At 49.2% G+C, this 23,514-nt stretch overlaps 7 protein-coding genes across 7 annotated transcripts; 4 read left to right on the top strand and 3 right to left on the bottom strand.

Moving 5' to 3' along the window:
* Positions 1–184: 184 nt before the first annotated feature.
* On the top strand, positions 185–3,930 carry F9C07_2204504 (uncharacterized protein; the record flags this gene model as incomplete). The annotated part of the gene is made up of 4 exons (XM_041293395.2): positions 185–218; positions 274–987; positions 1,097–2,027; positions 3,873–3,930. 4 exons carry the CDS (start codon positions 185–187, stop codon positions 3,928–3,930), a joined length of 1,737 nt encoding a protein of 578 aa, XP_041148324.2.
* Positions 3,931–4,857: 927 nt separating this feature from the next.
* F9C07_9168 (vacuolar assembly/sorting protein) lies at positions 4,858–7,655 on the top strand (the record flags this gene model as incomplete). Its single annotated transcript, XM_041293394.1, has 7 exons — positions 4,858–5,002; positions 5,055–5,161; positions 5,211–5,339; positions 5,389–5,882; positions 5,932–6,026; positions 6,076–7,346; positions 7,407–7,655. The coding sequence occupies 7 exons, from the start codon at positions 4,858–4,860 to the stop codon at positions 7,653–7,655; spliced, it is 2,490 nt and encodes an 829-aa protein (XP_041148321.1).
* A 47-nt stretch (positions 7,656–7,702) lies between these two features.
* On the bottom strand, positions 7,703–8,326 carry F9C07_9167 (Alb1-domain-containing protein; the record flags this gene model as incomplete). Its single annotated transcript, XM_041293384.1, has 3 exons — positions 7,703–7,900; positions 7,961–8,253; positions 8,311–8,326. 3 exons carry the CDS (start codon positions 8,324–8,326, stop codon positions 7,703–7,705), a joined length of 507 nt encoding a protein of 168 aa, XP_041148320.1.
* A 263-nt stretch (positions 8,327–8,589) lies between these two features.
* Positions 8,590–10,575, top strand: F9C07_9166 (putative ubiquitin C-terminal hydrolase; the record flags this gene model as incomplete). Its single annotated transcript, XM_041286606.1, has 1 exon — positions 8,590–10,575. One exon carries the CDS (start codon positions 8,590–8,592, stop codon positions 10,573–10,575), a length of 1,986 nt encoding a protein of 661 aa, XP_041148319.1.
* Positions 10,576–10,982: 407 nt separating this feature from the next.
* F9C07_2234843 (uncharacterized protein) lies at positions 10,983–11,872 on the bottom strand (the record flags this gene model as incomplete). The annotated part of the gene is made up of 4 exons (XM_041286600.2): positions 10,983–11,349; positions 11,442–11,635; positions 11,708–11,802; positions 11,860–11,872. The coding sequence occupies 4 exons, from the start codon at positions 11,870–11,872 to the stop codon at positions 10,983–10,985; spliced, it is 669 nt and encodes a 222-aa protein (XP_041148318.2).
* Positions 11,873–12,063: 191 nt separating this feature from the next.
* Positions 12,064–14,128, top strand: F9C07_2285461 (thioredoxin; the record flags this gene model as incomplete). The annotated part of the gene is made up of 4 exons (XM_071510756.1): positions 12,064–12,239; positions 12,290–12,304; positions 12,361–12,582; positions 12,641–14,128. The coding sequence occupies exons 1-4, from the start codon at positions 12,204–12,206 to the stop codon at positions 14,126–14,128; spliced, it is 1,761 nt and encodes a 586-aa protein (XP_071364640.1). The 5' UTR covers positions 12,064–12,203.
* A 1,494-nt stretch (positions 14,129–15,622) lies between these two features.
* Positions 15,623–16,276, bottom strand: F9C07_9163 (uncharacterized protein; the record flags this gene model as incomplete). Its single annotated transcript, XM_041286599.1, has 1 exon — positions 15,623–16,276. One exon carries the CDS (start codon positions 16,274–16,276, stop codon positions 15,623–15,625), a length of 654 nt encoding a protein of 217 aa, XP_041148316.1.
* Positions 16,277–23,514: the final 7,238 nt, after the last annotated feature.

The following is a 23,514-nucleotide window of genomic DNA, read 5'->3' as shown; positions in this document are numbered from 1 at the left end:
AGAGCGGTCAGTCACCATTCCGCCCGTGCTTTTACCCCTCTACTACCGGAGTAGGACCATCACTCCCAAGACGCACTAGTCACAGCTAGCCAGTCCGGCCCCCTTATGAAGACCTCGTATTCCCCCCTCTTTGTCTCCTCCCGATTGACTTTCAGAGATCAACTTCAGACACATAGAAGACGACATGGATTCCGCTGCTGACTTTATTGTTATCGGAGGTGAGAATACCCACACGGACGGGGTCGCCACAATCCGCTAATGAAACTTAATTAGGTGGTCCGGCTGGCAGCACAGTGGCAAGCCAGTTAGCCAATTCCCCGAAGCATCCCAAAGTGCTTCTTCTGGAAGCCGGAGGCCTCAATGCTGAGCACGACCTGCGGGTGGACGGTCAGCGATGGCTGACCTTCCAGAATAAACACATGAACTGGGGCTACAAGACCACCCCGCAAGAGCACTGTAACAACCGCGAGATTGATTACTCCCGTGGGCGGGGCATGGGAGGCTCCAGTGCCATCAACTTTGGTGTATACACTGTAGGCGCCCGCGATGACTACGAAGAGTGGGCACGAGTGGTAGGTGATGATGCCTTCCGCTGGGAGCAAATCCAGCCCAGGTTCAAAGCCCTCGAGACCTTCCACGGTGATCTTCCCGCGGGCGTTGATCCGAAGTACGCAGCTCCCCGAGCAGAAGACCACGGAAGCTCTGGCAGCCTTCACGTCGGTTTCGCCTCAGAATGGGAGAAAGATTTGCCGCCCCTTTTGGATGTCTTTGAGCAGGAAGGGTTCCCCTTCAATCCGGACCACAACTCAGGCAATCCCATTGGGATGTCTGTTCTGATTAACTCTGCCTACAAGGGTGTTCGTTCCACAGCCGCGGACCTATTGAAGCCGAAGCCAGAGAACTTGACTATTGTCACTGATGCTCCTGTACAGCGCCTCGTATTCGACGGCAACAAGGCCGTAGGTGTTGAGTCCAATGGGAAGAAGTGTGAGTTTAACTTCAGTTACCCACTCTTAATTTGAAATGGAGTATCCGACAACGGAGACTTATCATATAAAGTATACAACCAAGTAATATCTGTCTAACATTTGCGAAGATCTCGCCTCAAAGGAGGTTATCATGTGCGCTGGGTCTCTGGAAGGTCCGCGCATCCTCATGCACTCCGGCATTGGCCCCGCACAGCAGCTAGAGAAGTTCAATATCCCCGTTAAGCTCGATGTTCCCTCCATCGGCCAGGGTCTCCGAGACCACACTTTTGTCCCGATCGTAAACACTCGCGTAGAGAATAGCACCCAGCGCCGCGAGTTCTACGGCGACGAGAAAGCCATGGCCGAGGCCCTTGAGCAATGGAAGAAGGACGGAAGCGGCCCATGGTCACGGTTCGCCTGCGAACTGGGTATTGGCTGGTTCAAGCTCGACAAGGTCACGTCCTCCGAGGAATTCCAGACGCTGCCTGAGGAAGAGAAGAAATATCTTCTGCAAGAGACCGTGCCACACTACGAAATTCTGACACACTTCCCTATCCACTGGTTCATCCCGGATTTCGCCAAGGAGGCCCTTAACTACTCCTGCCTGCTCGTGTTCATGTTCAACGCACAGGGTCGTGGTGAAGTCACCCTACAGTCGTCGGACCCCAATGTGCCCTTGCTTTTCGATCCGAAGTTCCTGTCTCACCCATTCGATCGTCGCGTTGCTATTGAGTCTCTGCGGGATGCGTTCCGCATTGCTAAGAGCGATGGCTATACCAAGGATAACGTCATGGAATTGGCTGGTCCCAAGTCCGACTCTGACGAAGATCTCTTGGAATACTGGAAACAGAACATTTCATCCAGTTGGCACATGACTGGTACTATCAAGATGGGTAAGAAGGGCGATACCGATGCCGCAGTGGACAACGATTTCCGCTTCATGGGCATTGACGGGTTACGCGTGGCGGATATGAGCGTGGTCCCCGTGCTGGCCAACTGTCACGTTCAGGCCGTGGCATATGTGACGGGAGCCACATGCGCGGAGAAGTTGATCAAGGAGTATGATCTAGCCTAGACATTCTTTTTCTGCATTAGCGTACATCGAATTTGAAAAACTATTGAACCTATTGAAATTGGCCCCAACGCAAGTATCGATGGTTATTAGCTCTTAAGTGGTTTGTCCCAGAAACTCTTTCCGGGGAAACTGGCGCTAGACCCCAGTTTGAGTGTCAACGGAGTCACGGACTTCATGCCGTCGGAATTCCTCCGTTAAACTTGTTGACAGCTCACATGTTCTCCACAGACCCACTCCCTTAGTGGGGTCACGGGATTTCATAGCCGCTGATATAAGCGATGGTTCTCCTTTTCGGCTCCAATCCCGGAATTACGCGAAATGAGCACCTTTGCCGTTTAGGGTAAGCCGCGAGGATATCATCGATGATCCGACATGATAGACTTTCTCTTTTTCTGGAACTGCAATGGATGCATTAGTTAAGGATTCCGGTTTTTTTTGCGTAGATCCCCCTTATTCTCCTGCCAAGAGTGCCAGGTTTTTATTCTTCATTGATCATGGAGAATCAAGAATCCATCTTCCAACCGGTAACACTCCTCTGTACTCATTGCCCATCAAACAATCGCAACCATGTACCGGCCACTCTTGTTCTGCTTCGTCTTCCTTTCAAGCATTTTTTCACTTATCCACGCCCACTCGGTAGTCCCGGGAACTAGTCTCAACAATTGTCAGAACCTGGAAAGGCTAAACCGCACCCTCCACCACGTTTCCCCGATCCTGGAGAAACTCTCTCATGTTAGTGCGGGAAGTGGCAAGGCAGTGGTGCCCACCCTTAATGGAACCGTCGACGCCACCCATAAGAGAGGTCTTGGCGATAAACTCCAACAAATCCAATCCGCAGAGGCGATGCTCAAGCAATCCAAAGACAAAGTTTTGAGCAAGATGACGACCTGCCAAGAGCCCAACGTGGGCGCGAACAATGTATTGCAAAGTACCAAGCGGGATGATGAAGAAAAGTGCACACTTGACGAAGCATTGGAAGAATTGTTGGACGAGGTAACGGATGCGCTAGAATGTCTGTTGTCGGTTGCGTTTCCGTTGTTGGGAGGTGTAGTGGATTTGGTGTCCAATATACTAGGTGGAATTGTGAACTTGGCTAGTGAGATACTTGACCTTGATTAACGGATTGGTGAGCGGCCATAGGGACACTGTTCAGGCTACATTAGTGGGGAGTTCATGTATATATCTTCAGTTACAGGACGGATATGATGGTGGATATATGGCTCAGTGTGTCAGGTATTGTACATTGTAACATATTGCATGGTCTGGTTGATTATGAAAGCACACGGTGCCTAAGAATATTATTTGCATCGTTGTACGACTTCGTAGCTCATAAGGGAGCTTCCAGTGTCAAGACACTATCCAGGATAGTATCGGGAGTCGCATAAGATAGAACTTGGGCTACCGCTTTCAAGTCGCTTCCATATTGCAAACTGCGGTCATCTTCCGGGTTGGCCACAATGATTCGATGACGGAAGACCTTCTTCGCAGCTAAGGCTACTATCGATGGCGTGAGATAATCAATTCCATGCAATGCAGCGAGCAACCTATCTTAATTAGTTCAAGCCATGCTTCTGAAGTTCTGTGGAGGACACACTTTGAGAGCTTTCTAAAATAAACATTCGATCGTGCGGATATACCTCCAGCAACTGCGCGACTGAGACGGAGAAACACAGTGATGTCTTGATGATACCGAACTATATCCGCGCCCATAGTTACACGGTCACTGGCTTGCTGTAGTTTGTCCAAGGCCTATATATCGGTAAGTTTTGAGCGGATGTGAAGAAACCTAAGCTCACCTTCCGGTCTATATTCGGGTGTCCCTTGTGCAGCGGTACCTCTGATTTACGCACAACAGACGATGCTGACATCTGGCCGTCAGAAAGATAGTCGTTGTTCTCTTCTAAGTATATAAACCCGTCCCTAGTACCGTGAAAGTGGGAGATAATGAGATGGTCATTCTTGACTAGTCAGCGTCATCCAATTATAGGCTTATAACAGCAAACTACCTACCAAGTGGAAGTTTAAAGCTGGCTGATCATGTTCTGTTTTGCGCATAACAAGCGGTATAAAGAGGAAGTCTTCTGGAGCCTCGAGGAAGCCGTTATGTGTATTGATTTCTTTAGAGCGCATCAGCTATTATAGACGTTAGTCAAGCCACACATTTGATCAAGGTGCTATATTTACCTCAAGTGCTTTGAGTTGTATCCTGTCAGCAGCGTGATCGAAGTTTTTGGCTACTACGACGTTAACCACCCTGTTACCGGCATTGTTTGGACCAGCTGAGTTTCGAGCATTCGCAGGAATGAGTTCTAAACAGAATTCATCCAGTGTTGTAGTCTCAGAGCAGTCAACAACAACATAAGTAAGGTCGAAAGTGTGTGTACATATCTGGCGGAACGTCAGTGCGTGAAATAGGAAGCACTATATATTGAGAAGCGACTTACCAAGGCGAGTTCTTTCGCAACGTCATTTATGTTGTCGGCCGTAGCGTCTATACGACAATGCTCGCGAGCAGCAAGACAGAGATAAAGCGCCACTTCAAGATCCGATAGTTCCAGTACCAGACTAGATATTTCCGCTAGATCATCCATAATTTTAACTCGTATGCTTGTTGATGTTCAGTATCAGTAAATTGAGTCTTGATAAGTGGCCCACGAACAGCCAAGACGCTACTCCTGACTAGGTTTAGCTCCGGCCCAACCCCATGTGAGCTGGGAGCTTCCCGATGAACGACCGCCAACAAGGCTCATTGCAGCTTCGATCTCTTTCTTCGGTTGGCGCGGTCTCTGTTCAAGGAAATATCTGCCAGTATCAATGGCACCGTCAAATCCGCTGGCGAACTGGGAGAGGCTGGGCGATAGTTTCTATAGAAAAGTCCCGATATACGACGCGATCTTTGATGAAGATGTTGAACTAGAGAACTACATCGTCGCAGGCGCGCCATACGGAGGGGCTTTAGGTACGAGTATCTATCGTTATACAACTTGCCAATCGATGCTTACAAATCATAGCATTGCATCGCGATGATACCAAGCCATACAGGTTCCGTGATGCTCAGACCGCCAAGTCGAGCATTGGTATCTATTCCTCCTCGGGAAAGCTGATTAACCGACTTAATGTTAGTTAATGATTCAACTCAATGGTCCTTCTAACTCTAACGTTTCCAGTGGGAGCATGGTACTATCCGAGGGCTCGGCTGGTCCGACAAAGAGGAGTTGTTAGTGATCACGGAAGACGGTACCGTTCGACGCTATTTCGGACTGTATGGAGACTTTACTTCATTTTCTCTTGGAAACGTAGGCTTTCGATCTCTATATTTACTATTTTCGGCGCTAATATGCGCAGGGAGCGGAAGAATATGGCGTCAGAGCTTGTCGCTTTTGGACTTCCGGCTTCGTTGCTCTGCTCTCAAACAACCAGCTGGTAGCTGTGTCTAACTATGACGAGCCCCGACCGAAGCTCCTAGCTCATTGCCCTGAAGGAGAGGTTTCATCGTGGTCCTTAATTCCACCTGCTTTTACACTGTCGCGCTCAGTCGAGGTACTGCTAGCTGTTGACAAGACTGTCTACCTGGTTGATCCCACAGAGGCAGAGGACAAAGTGCTTCAAAATGGTCCTTTTAAGCATGCCAGCGTGTCGCCAACTGGAAGATTCGTGGCTCTCATCACGGCGGAAGGCAAAGTATGGGTAGTCAGTAGTGATTTCCAGAGCAAGTACAGCGAGTATGATCCCGAATCTCGCGTAACTCCCCGGACAGTTGACTGGTGTGGCGATGATGCTGTTGTCATTGCGTGGGAAGATGAAGTGCACTTGATTGGTCCCAATGGGGTTGCCGCTCGGTGAGTTGTCCATCATATCTGGAAGCCTGTGTTCTCCTAACCAATTAAGCTACTATTATGACGGCATTGTCCATGTTGTTCCCGAGTTTGATGGCGTTCGACTGATCACGCATGACACATGCGAGTTTTTGCATAAAGTGACAGGTATGTTTGCTTACAAGATCTGTTTCCCCATCAATTAACACCAATCCAGACGTAACGGAGGCGATCTTCCGCCTCGGATCTACCTCCCCTGCCTCAGTCCTGCTGGACTCAATCGACTTGCTGGAAAAGAAGTCTCCCAAGGCCGATGAGAATATCCAGCGAATCCGATCAAGTTTACCAGAAGCCGTTGACATCTGCGTTAGGGCCGCGGGCCATGAGTTCGACGCATATTGGCAGAAGAGATTGTTGAAAGCTGCGTCATTCGGCAAATCTGTTCTGGATTTATACAACAGTGACGATTTCGTTGAAATGACCGAGAAACTTCGAGTTCTTAAAGCAGTTAGGGATTACCAGATTGGGCTTCCAATCTCGTACGATCAATACATGCGCCTGACTCCGGAAAAACTTATCGAACGCTTGGTGAACAGACATGAATATTTACTTGCCATTAAAATTTCGGAATACCTCCAGATTCCTGCCGACAGAATCTACGTCCATTGGGCAAGCCAAAAGGTTAAGGTCTCAACCGTTGACGATGAAGCTGTCTGTAAGCTTATCGTGCAAAGATTGGACGGCAAGCCGGGGATATCGTTCGAACTGATTGCACAAGCCGCTTATGATGAAGGGCGTGCTCATCTGGCCACCCAGCTGCTGAACCACGAGCCACGGGCTGGCAAGCAGGTTCCGTTACTTCTGAACATGGAGGAGGATGAAATTGCTCTTGATAAGGCCATCGAAAGCGGTGACAATGACCTAGTAAACTATGTGCTTCTACGTCTCAAGAGCAAACTCCCCCTGGCCAGCTTCTTCAGAATGATTAACACCCGACCTATGGCTTCTGCCCTTGTGGAAACGACCGCTCGAGGTGACGATACCGAACTACTAAAGGATCTCTACTACCAAGACGACCGTCCGATCGACGGCTCGAATGTGCTCCTCTCGGAAGCATTGAGTCAGACAGAGTTGCCAAGCAAAACTGAGAAGCTGCACCTTGCCTCTCGATTATTAGTCGACTCGAAAGACGCGACAGTAGTCTTGCAGCAAAAACTTCTTTCCGAAGCATCACAGTTGTTAAAGGTCCAGGAAGCCTTGGATAAGGACATTGCAGATCGGTCTGAGTTTGTGGGTCTAAGCTTGAACGAGACTATTTACAGACTGATCCGATCGGGCTACGGCAAGAGAGCACAAAAGCTTCAGAGTGAATTTAAAATGCCGGATAAGACATATTGGTGGCTTAGACTAAGGGCTCTAGTTGCCAAACGAGACTGGGGTGAGTTGGAAGAGATCGGCAGAAACAAGAAATCTCCGATCGGGTGGGAGGTGAGCCAATTCTTAACCAGCTTCAGTTGTATGCATGCACGTGCTGACACAAGTTGACAGCCTTTTTATAACGAGATACTAGGTGCTGGAAACACGAAACTCGCTTCGTTTTTCGTCCCCAAATGCACCAATTTACCGGTTGAAGACAAGGTGGAAATGTGGGTGAAATGTGGAATGATCGTGAAAGCTGGGGAGGAAGCCTTCAGAGCCAAGGACTTTAATACCCTGGAACTCCTCCGGACGAGAGCTTCGGGGCCAGCTGTCGCTGATATTGATCGAATGATCAACCAGCTTAGGCCAAGGAAATAGTTGACGTGGCCAGCCTGGTATCTCCTTTGCACTGTCGATATGACATTTCAGCTGATATCATCGTCCACGTCAATATCTGCGTGTTGGTCAGCCACCAGGTTTTGAGCCGGCTGCAGCTGCGGCTTCGATGTCTTAGGAGCCGCGGAAACATCGGCCATAGCGTCATCGTCGTCATTATCGGCCTCGTCGTTGAGGTTCTGAAACATGGTCGCTCCCGCCTTGCGATTCAGGTCTTCCCACTCAGCCTGGCGGCCCGCCTTGTCAGTATCGATGAAATGGCCTTGGCAAAATCAGTTTGTCCATACCCTACGTGCTTTCACTGTCTTTCCCCGCTTGACACTTTTCTCCACTTTCGTCTCCAGTTGATCCAAGATATTCTCTGCTCTTTCGATACCCTTCTGCTGCCTAGCACGCTGCGCCTTTGTGAGAGCTTTGGCCTTCGACTTCTTCTTTGCCACACCGGCATTTGCGCGATCAGAAAGTATAGATTCACGCTGTATCACGGTATCTTCGGCACGGGGAAGGGTGGTCAAAGACTTGTCAACGTCGAGACTCGGCGATGCTGCCCGGCGGGCCGCACGAGAGTGCTTTGACTGGACTATAGACAGCCGTTAGTTTAGTAACCTCATTTCTCTCCTACATAATGTCCACGTACCTCTTGCTTTAGCCATTGTGATGAGGACAGGAAAGTTTGTGTTTTATCACAGCCGTAGAATATTTTCAGTGGAGACAATAGTCGCTATCGATAACGAGTCCGGGTAGCCACAGAAACCAAAAGTGAAGCCCGAGGCGCTTATTAAACTCCGACAGGCAAACAGTCCAAATATCATCAATCTATACTTAAGATATACAAACTCATTTTCATTCTTTTACCCGTCCATGAGTATCCGAACGCTGTCTCTATGCCGTGACCTCCCAGATTTCCCTCTCAACCATGCACTCTCATAGAGGGGCGAACGGTGTCCTCACTCAGAGTCCCTTGAACCACGCAAAGAATAACCACTATGACACGGTATTTCAGTATCTACAAGACCACCCAAGCATAGCCTCCACCCTAGCGATCGCTATACTCGTTTTCGTTGCCTTGACTCAGTCTGGATCTATTCCGGCCACGGTAGCCCGAACACTGTGGGACGTCATCGTTTACATGACGCCGTCCAGGGTAGTCGCCGCCCTAGACAAAAAAGCAAATTCAACCCCGATCGACGAAAGTGCCGGCCCGATGACTTTCGAAGCCAAGAGCGAAGCGATGAAACGGATCCTCGGGCTCGATAACTCATCATTATCCTCCTTTTTCCCTCGAGCTCCCACACTCCCGGGCTTCGGTACTGCACTTCTCGGCAGCAAGGACAGCCTCCCTCCGGGTCTAGGCAACTGGGACAACTCGTGCTATCAGAACAGTATCATACAAGGGTTTGCTTCGCTGGAGTCGCTCGCGACCTTCTTGGGACGGAACATCGATTTATTCGGGGCGAAGGGAGCATTCTCGACACATCAGGCGCTCAAGGGCATCATAGAACGGCTGAATAGCCCCGACAGTTACGGACAGCGATTATGGACTCCGGCGGATCTGAAGTCGATGAGCAGTTGGCAACAACAAGACGCGCAGGAATATTTTTCGAAAGTTGTCGATCAGATAGACTACGAGATACAGCAGGCCACACGGAAACAAACTCGGAACCTCGGGTTGAAGGTGGCAAGCCCGCAAGAAAATGTTATTGGGGCTGGGTCTACGTCGGGAACCAGTGCGGACGCCTCTGTCGGGGCTCGGATTGCTGAGATACGTTCCTTCGGTAACCCACTGGAAGGTCTCCTCGCACAGCGAGTGGGCTGCATGCAATGTGGTTGGACTGAGGGCTTGTCCCTTATTCCATTCAATTGCCTGACGTTACCACTTGGGGCAGGCTACGAGCATGATGTTCGTGATTGTCTTCAGGACTATATGGATTTAGAACCTATTGAAGGGGTGGAGTGTGCGAAGTGTACTTTGTTGCACGCTCAAAAACAACTCCAGAATCTGCTTAAACAAATCGAGGAGGATAAGTCGCTTTCGAACACACCCGATTCACCGAGTGTATCCGAAGCGCTGAAGAACTCGGCGCAGGAACGATTGAAGGCTGTTGAGGAGGCCCTCGAGGAAGAGGATTTTGCGGAGAAGACTCTCTCTAAGAAGTGCAATATCCCTTCGAAGAACCGTGTCTCCTCCACGAAATCCAGGCAAGCTGTGATTGCAAGGCCACCGAAGTGCCTTGTCGTTCACATCAACCGCAGTTTGTTTGATGAAATGACGGGAATGCTTCGAAAGAATTACGCCGCTCTGAAGTTTCCGAAGATCCTTGATATGGGCGAGTGGTGCCTAGGAGCAGCCGCCGGCCAAGCGGGTCAAAACAGCGAGATGTGGGACATGGATCCGAGAGAGTCGATGCTCGCACAAGCCGACAAGATCGCGGATGGCCATGGACAACTATATGAATTACGAGCGGTAATCACGCACTACGGCCGTCATGAGAACGGTCACTATATATGTTATAGAAAGTACCCTTCAGAAACATTCCCCGCCAACGTTCCGGAGTCAGTCATTGAGCAAGACGGTGAGAAGCAGACGACTGAGCGCTGGTTCCGGTTGAGTGACGAGGATGTACAAATGGTCAGCGAATCCAACGTTATGGCGCAGGGAGGAGCTTTCATGCTCTTCTATGAAGCCGTGGATTCATCTTCTCTCCCCGCTGAAACTGGCGAGCCAGATCTTGCAGAAGTGGACAATTCGGTATCTACCTCGAGTGCTGTCACGCCGGAAGACATGTCGACAACATCTGCGGCCACTGACGACACCCGAACGTCTCAAGCTACGAGTGTGTCCACGCCTGAGAAGGCTGAGCTTCCAGTTGCGAATGCACGGCCTGCTTCGGAAGTTGATTGAGTCTAATGCCTTACATATCGTTATATTTAGCATGGTCCGCTCTATTGCGGACGCTAGCAACTGTGTACATCACTATTATGATACCCCAGCCCTACTAAAGGCGTTGCATTGCTTTGGTTTTGTATTTTTACGTGGACATGCTTTGGACAGGTATAGACCTCTGCATCAACAGGTCAAGAATGTTATCTCATTCATACTTACAGTAGTTAGCATCAATCACTCCAAAATCCACGCAGGCTTCTGACATTTCCAGAAGCATGTCCACCTACAAACTCTGCATATACCTCAGAACCAATATTATGTTCCTCCCATGAAGTATGTACACGATGCATCAAAGCCTATCAACAAAATGAACCCAAAGAAACCAACGCCAACACCAACACCAACCCCCAGAACCAAACCCAAATCTAAAAAACGCCAGCCCTAGTCATGACATCATGAAACTGTTCCAAGCTCACCCCAGCCTCAAGACCCGCACCCCCATTCGCCTCCAAAATCATATCCCTAAGCAACTCATCGCCCAACCCATCCTCCTTCAACTCCCGCGCAATGCGCCTCAAATGCCCCAACGTAATCGGCCCACCCGTATTCCGCGTAAACAACTGATAAGCAGCATCCACCTCAGCGGCCATAGCATCCTCATCGCGAGACCGTAACTTCGCCGCCGCAACAGCCACAAACGGCTCATAGAGTACATACCCGGTCGTCGTAGGGTCCACCGCCGCCAATATATCGTGTAGTTCTCGGGAGTCAGCCGGCGCAAGACCTAGCGCTCTTCATTATTCCTCAGTCAATACAATCCAACATATATTCCACCCGGCGCAAAGTATACGGGACGGAGACGGGGGCGGAGAAGGGGGACATACACAAGCGCCTTCCGAACATCTTCTCGTGCTATTACTCCTTCTTTCTCGTTTGGAAAGTCGGCGGCGCTGGTCGCGAAGAGCTGGAAGACTTCTTTGATCTCGTTTTCTTCGGTGGCGCTGATGTCGTGCGCTTTGGCGAGTTTGGATTGTCGCGCTTTCTTGGGCGCGGAGGGTGCGCTGCGCTTTTTGGGAGGCTGGGTGGGTGAGATTTCGGTTAGTGGGTACGATTAAGATTGAGGATTGGTTTGCGATGGAGGGGGACTTACCATCTCCCCTTGGTGGTGTTGAGGTGTGGCAGTTGAGAGTTGTGGTTGTTGGTGGCGGGATAGTTTATTGCGTAAGTTAAGGCGGAGAGAAGGGTCTTGGTTGGCTATCTATACGATGGAGTACGGAGTATGCCCTGAGTGTCGGGCTTTACGGAGTTTACACATCGAGGTATGCTGGCTTGTCTACATATTGTTTATGTAAATATATATTAAAGTGGTTTTTAATAAGAAAGATAGAAGTTCTATCTATACGAATATAAAGTCAATCTAGTCATGGTCCTTCATCGAAGATCGCCGAACAATCGACGTATTCCCGTGACTGCCTGGGCCTGCTGACGTAACCCACAATATGCCTACATTTCCCAATCGAGCCAACGGCCTGACTTTATATACCCTAGATTGTCCCCAGACAACTTCCTGAATTTCTCCCTCATCGACTACACTACACTCTGTAGACAGGCTCAGTCACTACACTATCTCCAACGCACTTCATATCATGGACATAGAGCTATACGTCTACGACCTCTCCAAGGTAATCCCAACCAGTATAAAACCACAAGCTCATTGGCTAACAAAGATCAGGGTCTCGCCCGCCAGGTACGTCAAATTCGTACCATCACAGAGGACAAGGACCAAGATCTAACATAGTCAAGTGGTCCCTCCCGCTCACGGGCACGCACATTGATGCCATCTACCACACAGCCATCGTGCTCAACGGCGTGGAATACTACTTTGGCCATGGCATCCAAACAGCCTACCCAGGGAGCACGCACCACGGACAACCCATGGAGAAAGTCCATCTGGGCCAGACAGAACTGCCCCTGGACGTGATATCCGAGTACATCGAGTCCCTGGGAGAAATCTACACACCAGAGGCATGCCCAAAACCCCCGTACAAACCACAAATCAACCACACTAACAAACAAAACTCAGTCCTACGACCTCTTCCTCCACAACTGCAACAACTTCACCCAAGATCTGGCCATGTTCCTCCTGGGCAAGAGTATCCCAGATTACATCCGGAACTTACCCCAGACCTTCCTCAGCACGCCTTTCGGGCAGATGATCAAGCCGCAAATCGAAGCCGCCTTGCGCCCTGTCACCCAAGCCCCCAGCACCGACGTACCAAGCCAACCCCCTGCACAAATACAGCCAGCAAACAAAGTCATCCAGGTCACTAATCTCACGCAACTCAACCGCGAACTCAACCAGGCCAGCCACTCCGCCGCAATCATCTTCTTCACTTCGGCCACCTGCCCGCCCTGCAAAGCCCTCTACCCTTTATACGACTCACTAGCCGAAGAAGCAGGATCCAAGGCCACATTGATCAAAGTAGACATCAGCAGCGCCTACGACGTGGCCATGAAATACGGGATCAAGGCCACGCCCACCTTCAAAACCTACTTAAAGGGTCAAGAAACAGAAACCTGGAGCGGCGCAAACGCATCCCAGCTCCAGGGAAATATCAAACTGCTAATCGAAATGGCGAACCCAGCACACCCGCACCGCAAACTCGACCTCCCGACTTTCCAACGCCCAATCCCTGCCTCGTCATACATTCAATACAAGAATACACCACCGCTAGACAAACTCATCCAGAAACTCCCCCAGGAAACCAGAGACAACAAGACCCTCACCTCAATCACAACCTTCATCACCAACTCTATCAAATCCAACGATAAGATCGAAACTCCCCTACCACAGGACCTCCCAACCTACCCAACATACATAGAAACCCTCCTCAAGGAAACACCAAGCGCCGCTCACTTCGCAATAATAGATCTAGCAAGACTCCTAACCCTCGACCCCAGAGTCGCCTCATACTTCGCTTCCCAGAACCCCCCGTCTACACTCTTATCCCTCCTCTCCCTATCTCAATCAACCCAAGATACCCAAGACAAGAAAGAAACTCCCTACAACCAAACCCTAACAACCCTCCACCTCCTCACAAACCTCCTCACCACTCCCCTCCCCACACACACAATCCTAAACACCCCCTCCCTCTTCTCCCAGACCCTAAACACCCTAACCACCTCCCTCTTCCACCCGAACCCGAAAATCCGCTGCGCAGCCACCTCCCTAGCCTACAACCTCACCGCCCAGAACCACAATTCCCGGATCGAAGGCAAGGGCGATATCATCTCCGAAGAGGACCAGGTCTCGCTGGTGGCGGGTTTGATCGAGGCGATCGCGAATGAGGAGGAGAGTGGGGAGGCGCTGAGGGGGTTTTTGATGGCGTTGGGGTTGGTGGTGTATGAGTGTGCTGTGGGTGGGGAGGTGGAGGAGGTTTGTCGGGTTTTGGGGAGTAGGGAGACTGTTCTTGGGAAGAAGAAGGGGGGTTTGTTTGGGGGAGGGGAGGAGGGGAGGAAGTTGGAGGGGTTGATTGGGGAGGTGGTGGGGTTGGTGGGGTTTTGTTCTTGATATTTTGTACTTTGTACTTTTGTATTGTATGGAATAGAAGGGTTTGTTTGGTTTTGTTTTATTGTGGTTGATTTGTTGTGGCTTGGACTGGTTGAGTATAGAATTGTAGATATGTTTTGGGATTGTGGTTGTGTGTATGTGTATGTGTATGAGTGTTTCTTTTCTTGGGTACTTTTACTTCTACTTTTGTTTCTTTGTCTTTTCCCGGTGCGGTTGTCTGTGTCTGTCACACACGGAGAGCTTTGGCCTTCGGTTCTAGTGTCGATATCTACGGTCTGATCACAAGAGACGGTGGTCGGAATTACAATCTAATTTCAATCGTCTACAACGTCAGGATGCCAGATTCAGTACAACCTCGTATTCACATGCCATTACCTAGATCAAACGATAAAACCATGGTCGCTAAAAAGAGTCATCACAGAAAATAGGGTATGTCGCTGAGCTATGCAAATGCAAACCGTGGAAAAAGCCGATGCGGGAGCTGTTCGTGTAACACGCTCGGGGTATGAGAAACAACACAAGACACAACAATAGGTACACGACGGGGTATCTGAGAACATAGGATCGACGCTAGAAAATATTCAGGAGAAAAGGGTATTAAGATGGTGTGTAGGAAGAAAGGCAGAAAGGAAAGAATACAAAGGACGGTGCTGTGAAATCCTGGACAGGCTGAACGAACATGACAAAGAGTTCCCGAAATGGAGAAAGAAAACCAAAGCGCTACCATGGACGCTGAAAACCACCCAACGCCCTCGCAAAAAAGCACGAAAAACAAACGTCAGGAGGGGTCACAGGAAAGTTCGGACAACGAAAGGCCACCCTTGGCCAGCATCATTTCCGGTGAGTGAGTCATAAGAATAGTGGTGGTGTCAAGGAGAGATAAGATCCGAAGGGCATCAGACAGTAGCGGTGAGATAACCAGCTAGATGATAGGCGCAGGACCCTGTCCAACGTGCAGCCGACTGAAGAGGCGCCAAGGAGGGGAAGCGAAAGTCATTTTATTCTGACACGCAATTTTCGCCGTGATGCGCCGACAGCGACGAGTTATTAAGTAATCGAGCAAAGCGATAGGCATGTAACTCCGTGGGCGGCGGGTGTGGAAATTCCGTCCGGCTACAGCGCGTACTGGGTGGTAAAGTTGTCACCCCCACGGGCAGCCAATCAGCGCTGCCCGCCCGTCGAGGCGAGGCACGTGCAGCTCGCCCATCAGTCATCAGTCATCTGTCAACCGATGTTCGGATTCTGTTCGCTTTTGTAGTGCGACTCGCTTTGTTTTGGGCTAGAAGAGGAGGGCTTTCACTCCGATTGGTCACTCGAAACCAGGAATAGCCGCTGAATCGTTGACCGCAAATTCAGAAAAGTCTGGAAAAGTCCATGTTCTGTCGATCGTTCGACAATGCTGCGCTAACAAACCAGTGAAGATAACGTGGGGCGACCAGACAGGCGGGGTATCGATAAGAAGGGAAATGTTGATACAAGGCGAATTTGACAGCTCTAGGCACGAATCACCACCTTAGTGGCCGACGGAGCCCGTCGCTTCTTCTGGGGCATAGCCTGGCGTTTCTTGCGCTTCGCATTTTCCTTCTCTTGGGAAGCGAGCTGTGCCACCCGCATGGCTTGCTGAGCCCGCGCGTGCGCCTGGACCTGGGCGAGGAAACGGGCGCGCTGGGCTTCCTCTTCAGCAGCGGCGCGCAGCATCTGGATCTGCTGTTCAGTCGTCAGGTCACCAGGTCGGACGGCATCTTCCACGGCCGACTCTTCTTCCACGGCGGATTCGGACTGGGGTCCCAAATCGAAGCAAAGTTCCTCGTCCGAGATGTAGGCGCTTCCAGTAGAAACCTCGGTGTCCGTGCTGATCAAAGCCGGTCGGTTGGGCCAGGAGGGGAAAGCACAAGCGTTGCTCATGCCAAAGGCGGTAGAGAAAGAGCACTTGCGAGGGGTAATATCAAGCAGAGAGTCCTGAGGAGTTGGTGGAGGGGCTGCCGGGGTGGAAATGGGCGAGCCACCGTCCCAAGTAGTATCGAAGCTGAAGGCGACCGGGTCGGTGTTGGCCGATGCCTCACTGGGGGAGGATCTGAGACTGGCCGCGTTGCCACTCCAGGCCTGAAGTGGAAACATTGGTATCGCTGATGATCTGGTGTACTTCATTGTGTGTGAATGATGGATGGAGAGATGAGGTTAGAAGTCAAAGCGGCAGTGATGGTCAGTTGTAGTAGGTTGAGCTCCAATATAGGAAGAGTGGAGAGTGTGTTGCTGACGAGAGAGTCTCGGGAGGGAGCAACAGAAGATAATAAAGGTGAAGAAGATCGACAAGTCTGGGGAAGGGACCCAGAAGGAGGGAAGGGAGGAATGGGAGGGTGTAAATAGTAATAAGCTCTGACACCAATATTTGAGTGAATGGGTCAAGTTGTGGTGAAGGACAGGAGATATGTATATGTATGGGTCCAGATCGATCGGGGAAGCGTCTGGACTCCCTTGCATATCCCAACAGATAAGGCGTCGCGGGGGGTTGGTGTGATGCGTATTTTTTCATAAAAAAAAAATAATAAATAAATAATATAAAATAAAATCAAAAATCAAAAATGATCGATTTATTTTAATTTTCAAGGGGAAAATAAAAAAAAGAAAAATAAAAAATGCAGGCCCCACAACCAACAGGCAGTGAGTAAAATGATCGCCAAACAAAAATACCGGTCGAGAATTCCTCAAGAGACTTCGAATCTTCCGTAATGCTGGCCAGTACCCAACTGACAAACTGCAGGTCAAGCGCGAGGATCAGGCGGAAGCGGCGTCCCGGCAGCTGTACGATGTATTATGTATGAAGAATCGACTGGTGACGGTTCAAAGGTGAAGTAAGTTGGACAAATAGGGCGACCCAAGCCAGACTGAATCATTGATTTGTTCATTGATTGATTTAGTTCGTCTCCTTCGCTTCATTCAATTCCCAGCCAGAATTGATCAATCAAAGAAAATAAGTACCACCACCAAATCCTTTTGGACAAAGAATTGCGAGAGAGTGTGTGTGAGTGTGAGATTCTGACAATCAGACAGCAGACCCCGGTCAGTGGACGTGGATCTATCGCTTTTCTTATTTGAATTTGTTTTTGTTCCAGTCCTCCGGATTTTGATTAATTAAATAAATAATAAATAAATATTTCTTTCAGCATCGGCCCGCGGACCGGGGAGCACCGGGTTGGGGGGCGTGGGGATCAAAAAACCGTCAAAGAGTGAGTCAAAACGGGGGTGAAAGTTTCCTAAATCAATTTTATTATTTATTATTTTTTAATTATTATTGCCCTTTTTCGAGTATTATTACCCGTAACTGTTACCCGACTAAGTAAGAATAAACCCGCGTATGCTGCCTCGAGGATTTCTCGGTACTTGATTGTCTGTGCCTGGAACTATTTCGGAGGAATTCTTCACCGTCATAGTAATCCTTAATCATATGTCTCAGTGATGATGACTCGGATGACTCCGTATCAGACCCCCAAACGGTTCGCCGTACAGTGAGCACAAGCTTGAAGGTGGTCAGACACATTTCTGGATTATGCGATACGACACGATCAACCACCATTTCCCAACTGCCGCCGATAGAATGATATATTTTGGGCGCTCGTGCATCTGAAACGGATTCTTGCGGTCTGCTGTCGAGACAGTTGTCCGTCTGTGCTCGTTCCAACCTGCGTTGATTGTCGTAACATTATTGAACTGTCCTCCCCATCCCCAACCGAGTGGCGGATGGAGGGGAGTCGAATCAGAACGCGCATGGAAGCACACCGCTTCGATGTTTGACATCCTCGCGGTGAACGTGCATACATAATACTGCGGGCGGATGTATGTCGAGCTGTACTCTGTATGTCTATCTCGAGGGATACAGCGGCAGTTACTAGTAGTTTACATCAGGTCACCGCCTGTCCCATGCCCTAAACCTGTATTTCTTGCGATTTCCAGCACACCACAGCAAACCCCCTCTCACTCACACCGCGCATTGCAATCCATTTCCTTGAATTCTGATACTTCTAGCGGTCTGAACACGGGCAATCCCCGACCGATGGATTTTCATCAGTAACGATAGTAGCAACGATAGCTTATGCAGTAGTATTTTCTAGATGAGGATGATTTTCCCGCCTAGTCGTTTCGTTTTCCGCCAGAAAAATCTAGTCGCCTCGTGCGGCCCAATGGAGTGGGAGGAAAAGAAATAAAATAGGAAAGAAAATCAATCGCGAGCTGACGGAGTTCCTTCGAGATTTGTTCCAGAGCCCATGCGCGGTATCCGCGGTGGAGACTCGGTTTATTCTTTCTTTCTTCACTACCGTTCTCTCTTCTGACTTAATTTTGAATCTCGGGTTCTTCATCCGTTGTCGTGTCCTTGGATGAACTGGCCAGGACGGATTGGATTTCGAATTCTACGGTGAGTGTCAAAATCCGACTGACTAACTTTTGGGACCTTGACAGGTTCAGAACCATGGAACGCGCTCGCCTACTTTAATCCCCCACGAGAACCCCTCGGAAGATCATTGACCCAGGAATTTCTGGATATATCTTTTCCTCCGTAAACCGCTCGGAACTTCCCCGCGACTCGACCAGATCGTCCACACTATCGCCAGCGTAACACCGATCGCGTTTCTTGTCAGGAGTAGAAACGAAACAATTTCCTGGTCGCACAGCCGAGAATTCTTCCGTGATAACTCGATCGGATACTTGTGAAGGATAAACTACGTACTACTACTACATCAGGATGATGCGGCCCTGCTCCACGTAGCCCCAAGTTTCCAAGTTGCAAACGGCCCCGGTGTTCCGTAGCCAAAACGTTCCTCCGGATTTCGCCCAAGTTAGGGAAAGATGAGGCGGAGGATTTTTTCCCGTTTTTCTCCGCCAGTGACAGGCGCTGAATTTTCACGTTCAGAAATGAAGCGACCGCGGATAAAATCAGAGCCTCACAGTGGCGACCGTCGCGCCGGGCCTACGGACGCATTTCAGCCGAGGCTAAATGGAGCTGGGATGCGATAGTGCTTGTTTCGCACTGGAGGATCAGGAGAAAACTCGTGGTTAAATCGAGTCCTCGGCAATCGGGGAAATGTCGCGCGAGGCCCGGCTTACTGGATCATATGGTGATCGTGATGCCAGATGGAGCTCCAGCTACCAGAGCTTTGGGATAGAACCCCTATTTCCCCTTAACGGTCTTGTTGTTGCCCAATTGGTGTGGTTTGAATTGGTGTCTTAGGATTTAGTCTCTAGTTTCGTCGGAGGATCCATCATAATTTCTTAGAAGCCCTTCTTCAGCTGATGATTGAGACGTACCCAGCATACGTACCTCGCAAATGGTGTGCATTAGGCTCCAGCAACACATGTGCCGACAGATCTTTTTTCCTGTGATTTCATATGCTTGACAAATAACTACTACAATGCTACTATCCATTGACAAAGTACGAACTACGGAGATAGCAGGCCGGTCTCTCCCGCCAGCCAGTTGACAGGTAAATCGGGTCTTTTGTCTATGAGAGCTTCCCCGGACCATTAAGTATAGTCGGCTGATGCCTCGGCAAGAAAAGGTCCAGGAGTGTCGAGTCTAGACCTGTCGTCCGCACCGCCTAATTTTAATCCGATACTATCAATCACGATCCATCAATAGTTCAGCTAAAACGAACCTAATTATTATTAAACATCCCTACCCCGGGGAAAGCATTTCCGTCTCCCGCGAAACGATCGAACCGTCACGTCGGAATCCTTCCCCCCCACTTTCCTCCTAGAAAATATATATTTTTCTGAAAAAGGAAATAGAATTTAGAATCATCTCAAATAAAAATGGTTCCAAACGATCGCCGTCTACTGAATAATGTACTATTATCCCTTTCAGGGAATTTGTAACCCAACTCCCGGGTTCTTCTCACTGTTCCCCTTCCTTCCGCAAAAGTAACCAGGCTACGGGAAAGGCGGAAAGAGGAGCCGGCGGTCCCAAGGGTGAGGAGAGTATGGGGATCTTTGCCCCTTTCATGCCTTCTTGCTGGATCCCCGGCAACCTTTCCTCAGTTTCTGGGGGTGTTTAACATTTCCGAGAACAATTTCAATTCGCTTCCGCTCATTGGTGGATGAGATCCATTTACTGACTCCTGTTTTCTGTTTTGTTTCGCACGGGGTTTGCGATTCAGTATTCATCACACAATTAGATGACGACTACCTGTCCATTCCTCTGTATCCATCTGCAGAAAGGGTCACCACATACATGCCGTGATGGATGTAGGTACAGCAAAGTACCTTTGTCCTCCGTATCACCGACCATTTCCCGAGGGTTCAGACCCCCTCCTGGTTACATCCGATCGCAGGATCGATCGAGCGATAGGTCGAATCTCATCCCATGATCCCGGGTCCAACCCTGCATTGCCGCCCCGTCCGGCTGTTTCTGCAACTGCATCGACTATCTCAATTTATTTAGCATTATTAAATTTTTTACAGATTGAATAATTATTCCCCGGCGACAGGAGTACCATGTTTGCCACAGCTTCCAAAGTACCATCCCCCGCAGGGATACCCGGCTGGGCGACGACGCATCCAAAAGGGCGGTGATACACCGCCTGATCGACTATTGGATACGAAGCTGCCATGCGAGCAACAGGATGGCATTGAAAGTTGAAGAAGACGAGATTGCGGAGTCAGCGTGGTCAAATGTCTTGCCGCTCAGTTACTCAGCGAGCATGACGAACGCTGGGGCAACATCCCCAGAGAATTCGGCCAGCACAGACATATGACCCGTATTCTGAATCATGGTCCCGTCCACGATACCCCAGACTTAGGTGTCCGTCGCCAGGGATGGCCGAAAAGGTTGACAATAATAAAAAGATGGGGTACACAACCGCAGGCGAGGGAGCTCTGTGATCGTCACTCAAGGACGCACAACATTCCCGCGGCTTTGTCCGGGGTTCAATCGCCACCCAGCACACGTCTTCATCTGTAACAACTATTTTGGGAAGGAGAATGGGCCTCAGCGCAAAAGCACAGAGCGTCTTGCACATTGCGGAATGCGGTCCGAGTCCGGGGGAAAGGTTTAAGGTGTTAAGGTGTCGACTCCTTGCAGCCGATGGAGCTGGCGGATGGTCCTTTCCGCCTCCCCCGGGTTGATTTTCCTGGTTCTTGGTTGCGAGCTTCGTGACAAGGGAGAAAATAGGACTGACGGACGCGTCGACCACCGCTTCCCCGGCTGATCATTTGAGCTCTGCACGGGGTGACCCAAAGATACTTCGTTCTATCACAAAGTATAACCGCCACAACGCACCCACTTTAAGGTATGTGGATTGTGGCGCCTTCTGCAAGCTGATGAATACAGTGCAGAACTATTGCAGCTGTCCCCATCTGGATATTATCTACCCAAACTTCGGGGCCCCTCATGCATTGTGACGGATAGGTCTATTTGGGATCTACATACCTCTCCACTGTGGCTCAGGTGGTGTGGCTAGTACCTGTCTTGTGGCTCAGCCCTCGCTACAGCATGATTCAAGTTAGACTCCACTACTTCAACGATCGGCACTGCAGAAAACAGGTTTCGCCCGGTCTAGCCCTTCGCGATCGAGAACAAAGCGCGATGGCAGATCTACCTCGACAGCCACCGACGACAAAGATCAGTCGGTCAATCTCGATCCATACTGTCAATCCTCGATGACCTCACTGAAGTATGAACAGGTCCCCGCTCCTTGAATATGAGACACAACATGCCACCGATCGCAAATAATATCCGATAAGTATGCACACGGGATCGATGACGACGGAGTCTCTGAACACGGTGTAGCGGAGCGTACAGAGTAGTGTAGTGTAGCATCCGTCTTGTCGTGTTGTCACCACCTATCAAACCCAAATTGATAATCTGTACAAAACACCAAAAACCCTGATTTCCAACCCAACCATCAAACGCCAATAAGACTGATAAGACAGACATACATTTCCAAGAAAACACGTCCAACCCAACCTAAACCAGAACCCAAAAACCAAGAAACCAACGAGCCTCACACGTCGCACGGGCATCCCCGCATCCAACCACACCCTCATTATACAAACCAATCCAATATCATATCCTATCATCTTATCATCTCCACAAATCAAATAAAATCAATACCAAAATAACATAAATAAAATAAAATACAATAATAAAACAAAAAAGAGTCCTCCCAAAAAACAGCAAAGCAAGTCTATTGCTGACATTGCATAATCCATCAGCCTTGTAAACGGGTCCGCTGTCCTCGTGGTTAGCATTCTGCACCGGACTGGACGCCTTGAGTTTTCTTTGTAGCTGACACACAGTTTAATCTGCGCTTCGTTTGCATGAAACGTGATATCGTTTCTTTCAATGTTGTGGTTGTAGTTGTGTTTGTTACGTGGAAGTTTCTCCTGTACTACACTGGAAGTATAACTATGTACGTATGTACAACTCTATACAACTCTGCAATAGTAGCTTGGGTATTTGCTATAGCTATATTCTTGGGCTCAGACTACATCCTGAAGTTGGGTATATGTACAATGTATGTATCAGTTCACAGTTCCTTCTTCTTCATAGTAATCGTACTGGGAATTAACCCCGAGTACCTCTCCTATACATTGCTTCATAACACGACCTCCAGAAATTCTCTCTTTACACATCCAGCAAATCATTATTCAAAAACACCTTTCCAAGATACAACTCGGCTTACATCAAATCCCTAGTTTCCACAACACACCCCGCCATCAACACAGCCCCGCAACTTCTCCTGTCATCGGTACTCGGCACTCGATAAGCTGAGTCATATACAGAAAAAGAAACACGACAATCTTATAAATCAACCCTCGCCTTGAAGACACTCCCCAAGAAGAATATTCCGGTCAAGGAATACGGTATACCTAATTGTAATGTCACTTCTCTAAGCGAAACGTGCTATATGGTGCTATGCATTATAACTGGGATCAATGACTGATGTCATCACGGTTATATGGATATCTGTGTGGCCCATGCTAGGAGCCTGGGATCATGTTTTCCTGGGATTATTACTAGTGCGATCTATGCTCTGTTGGTTTAGTAGATTACTAGATTGGTGACATAGCTGCAGAAATAGTTTTAATCAGTAACATGAGAATTAAAGAAATACCATACCACCCCTCATGCAACATCCTTATCAAAAACCAAAACCCAGAATAAATAAAAGATAGCTAAAACAATCACCAAATCAAAACCAAACCCAAACTAATAATTAAAAATCAAGAAAAAAAAAATAAAAGAAGAGGAAACCCACCTCGGGCCGCCATGTATGTAACCAAGTTCCATCCCAGCCCAATGAACCCACCAACAAAGAGAAAAAAAAGAAAAAATCTCCGAAACAAAACGCCTCATCTCCACCAAGGAAGCATTCTAGAACGGACGGCCCCTC

This window comes from Aspergillus flavus, chromosome 5 (genome assembly GCF_009017415.1).
Source record: "Aspergillus flavus chromosome 5, complete sequence".
Lineage (NCBI taxonomy): Eukaryota > Fungi > Ascomycota > Eurotiomycetes > Eurotiales > Aspergillaceae > Aspergillus > Aspergillus flavus.
This window is presented reverse-complemented; position numbering and strand designations above follow the sequence as displayed.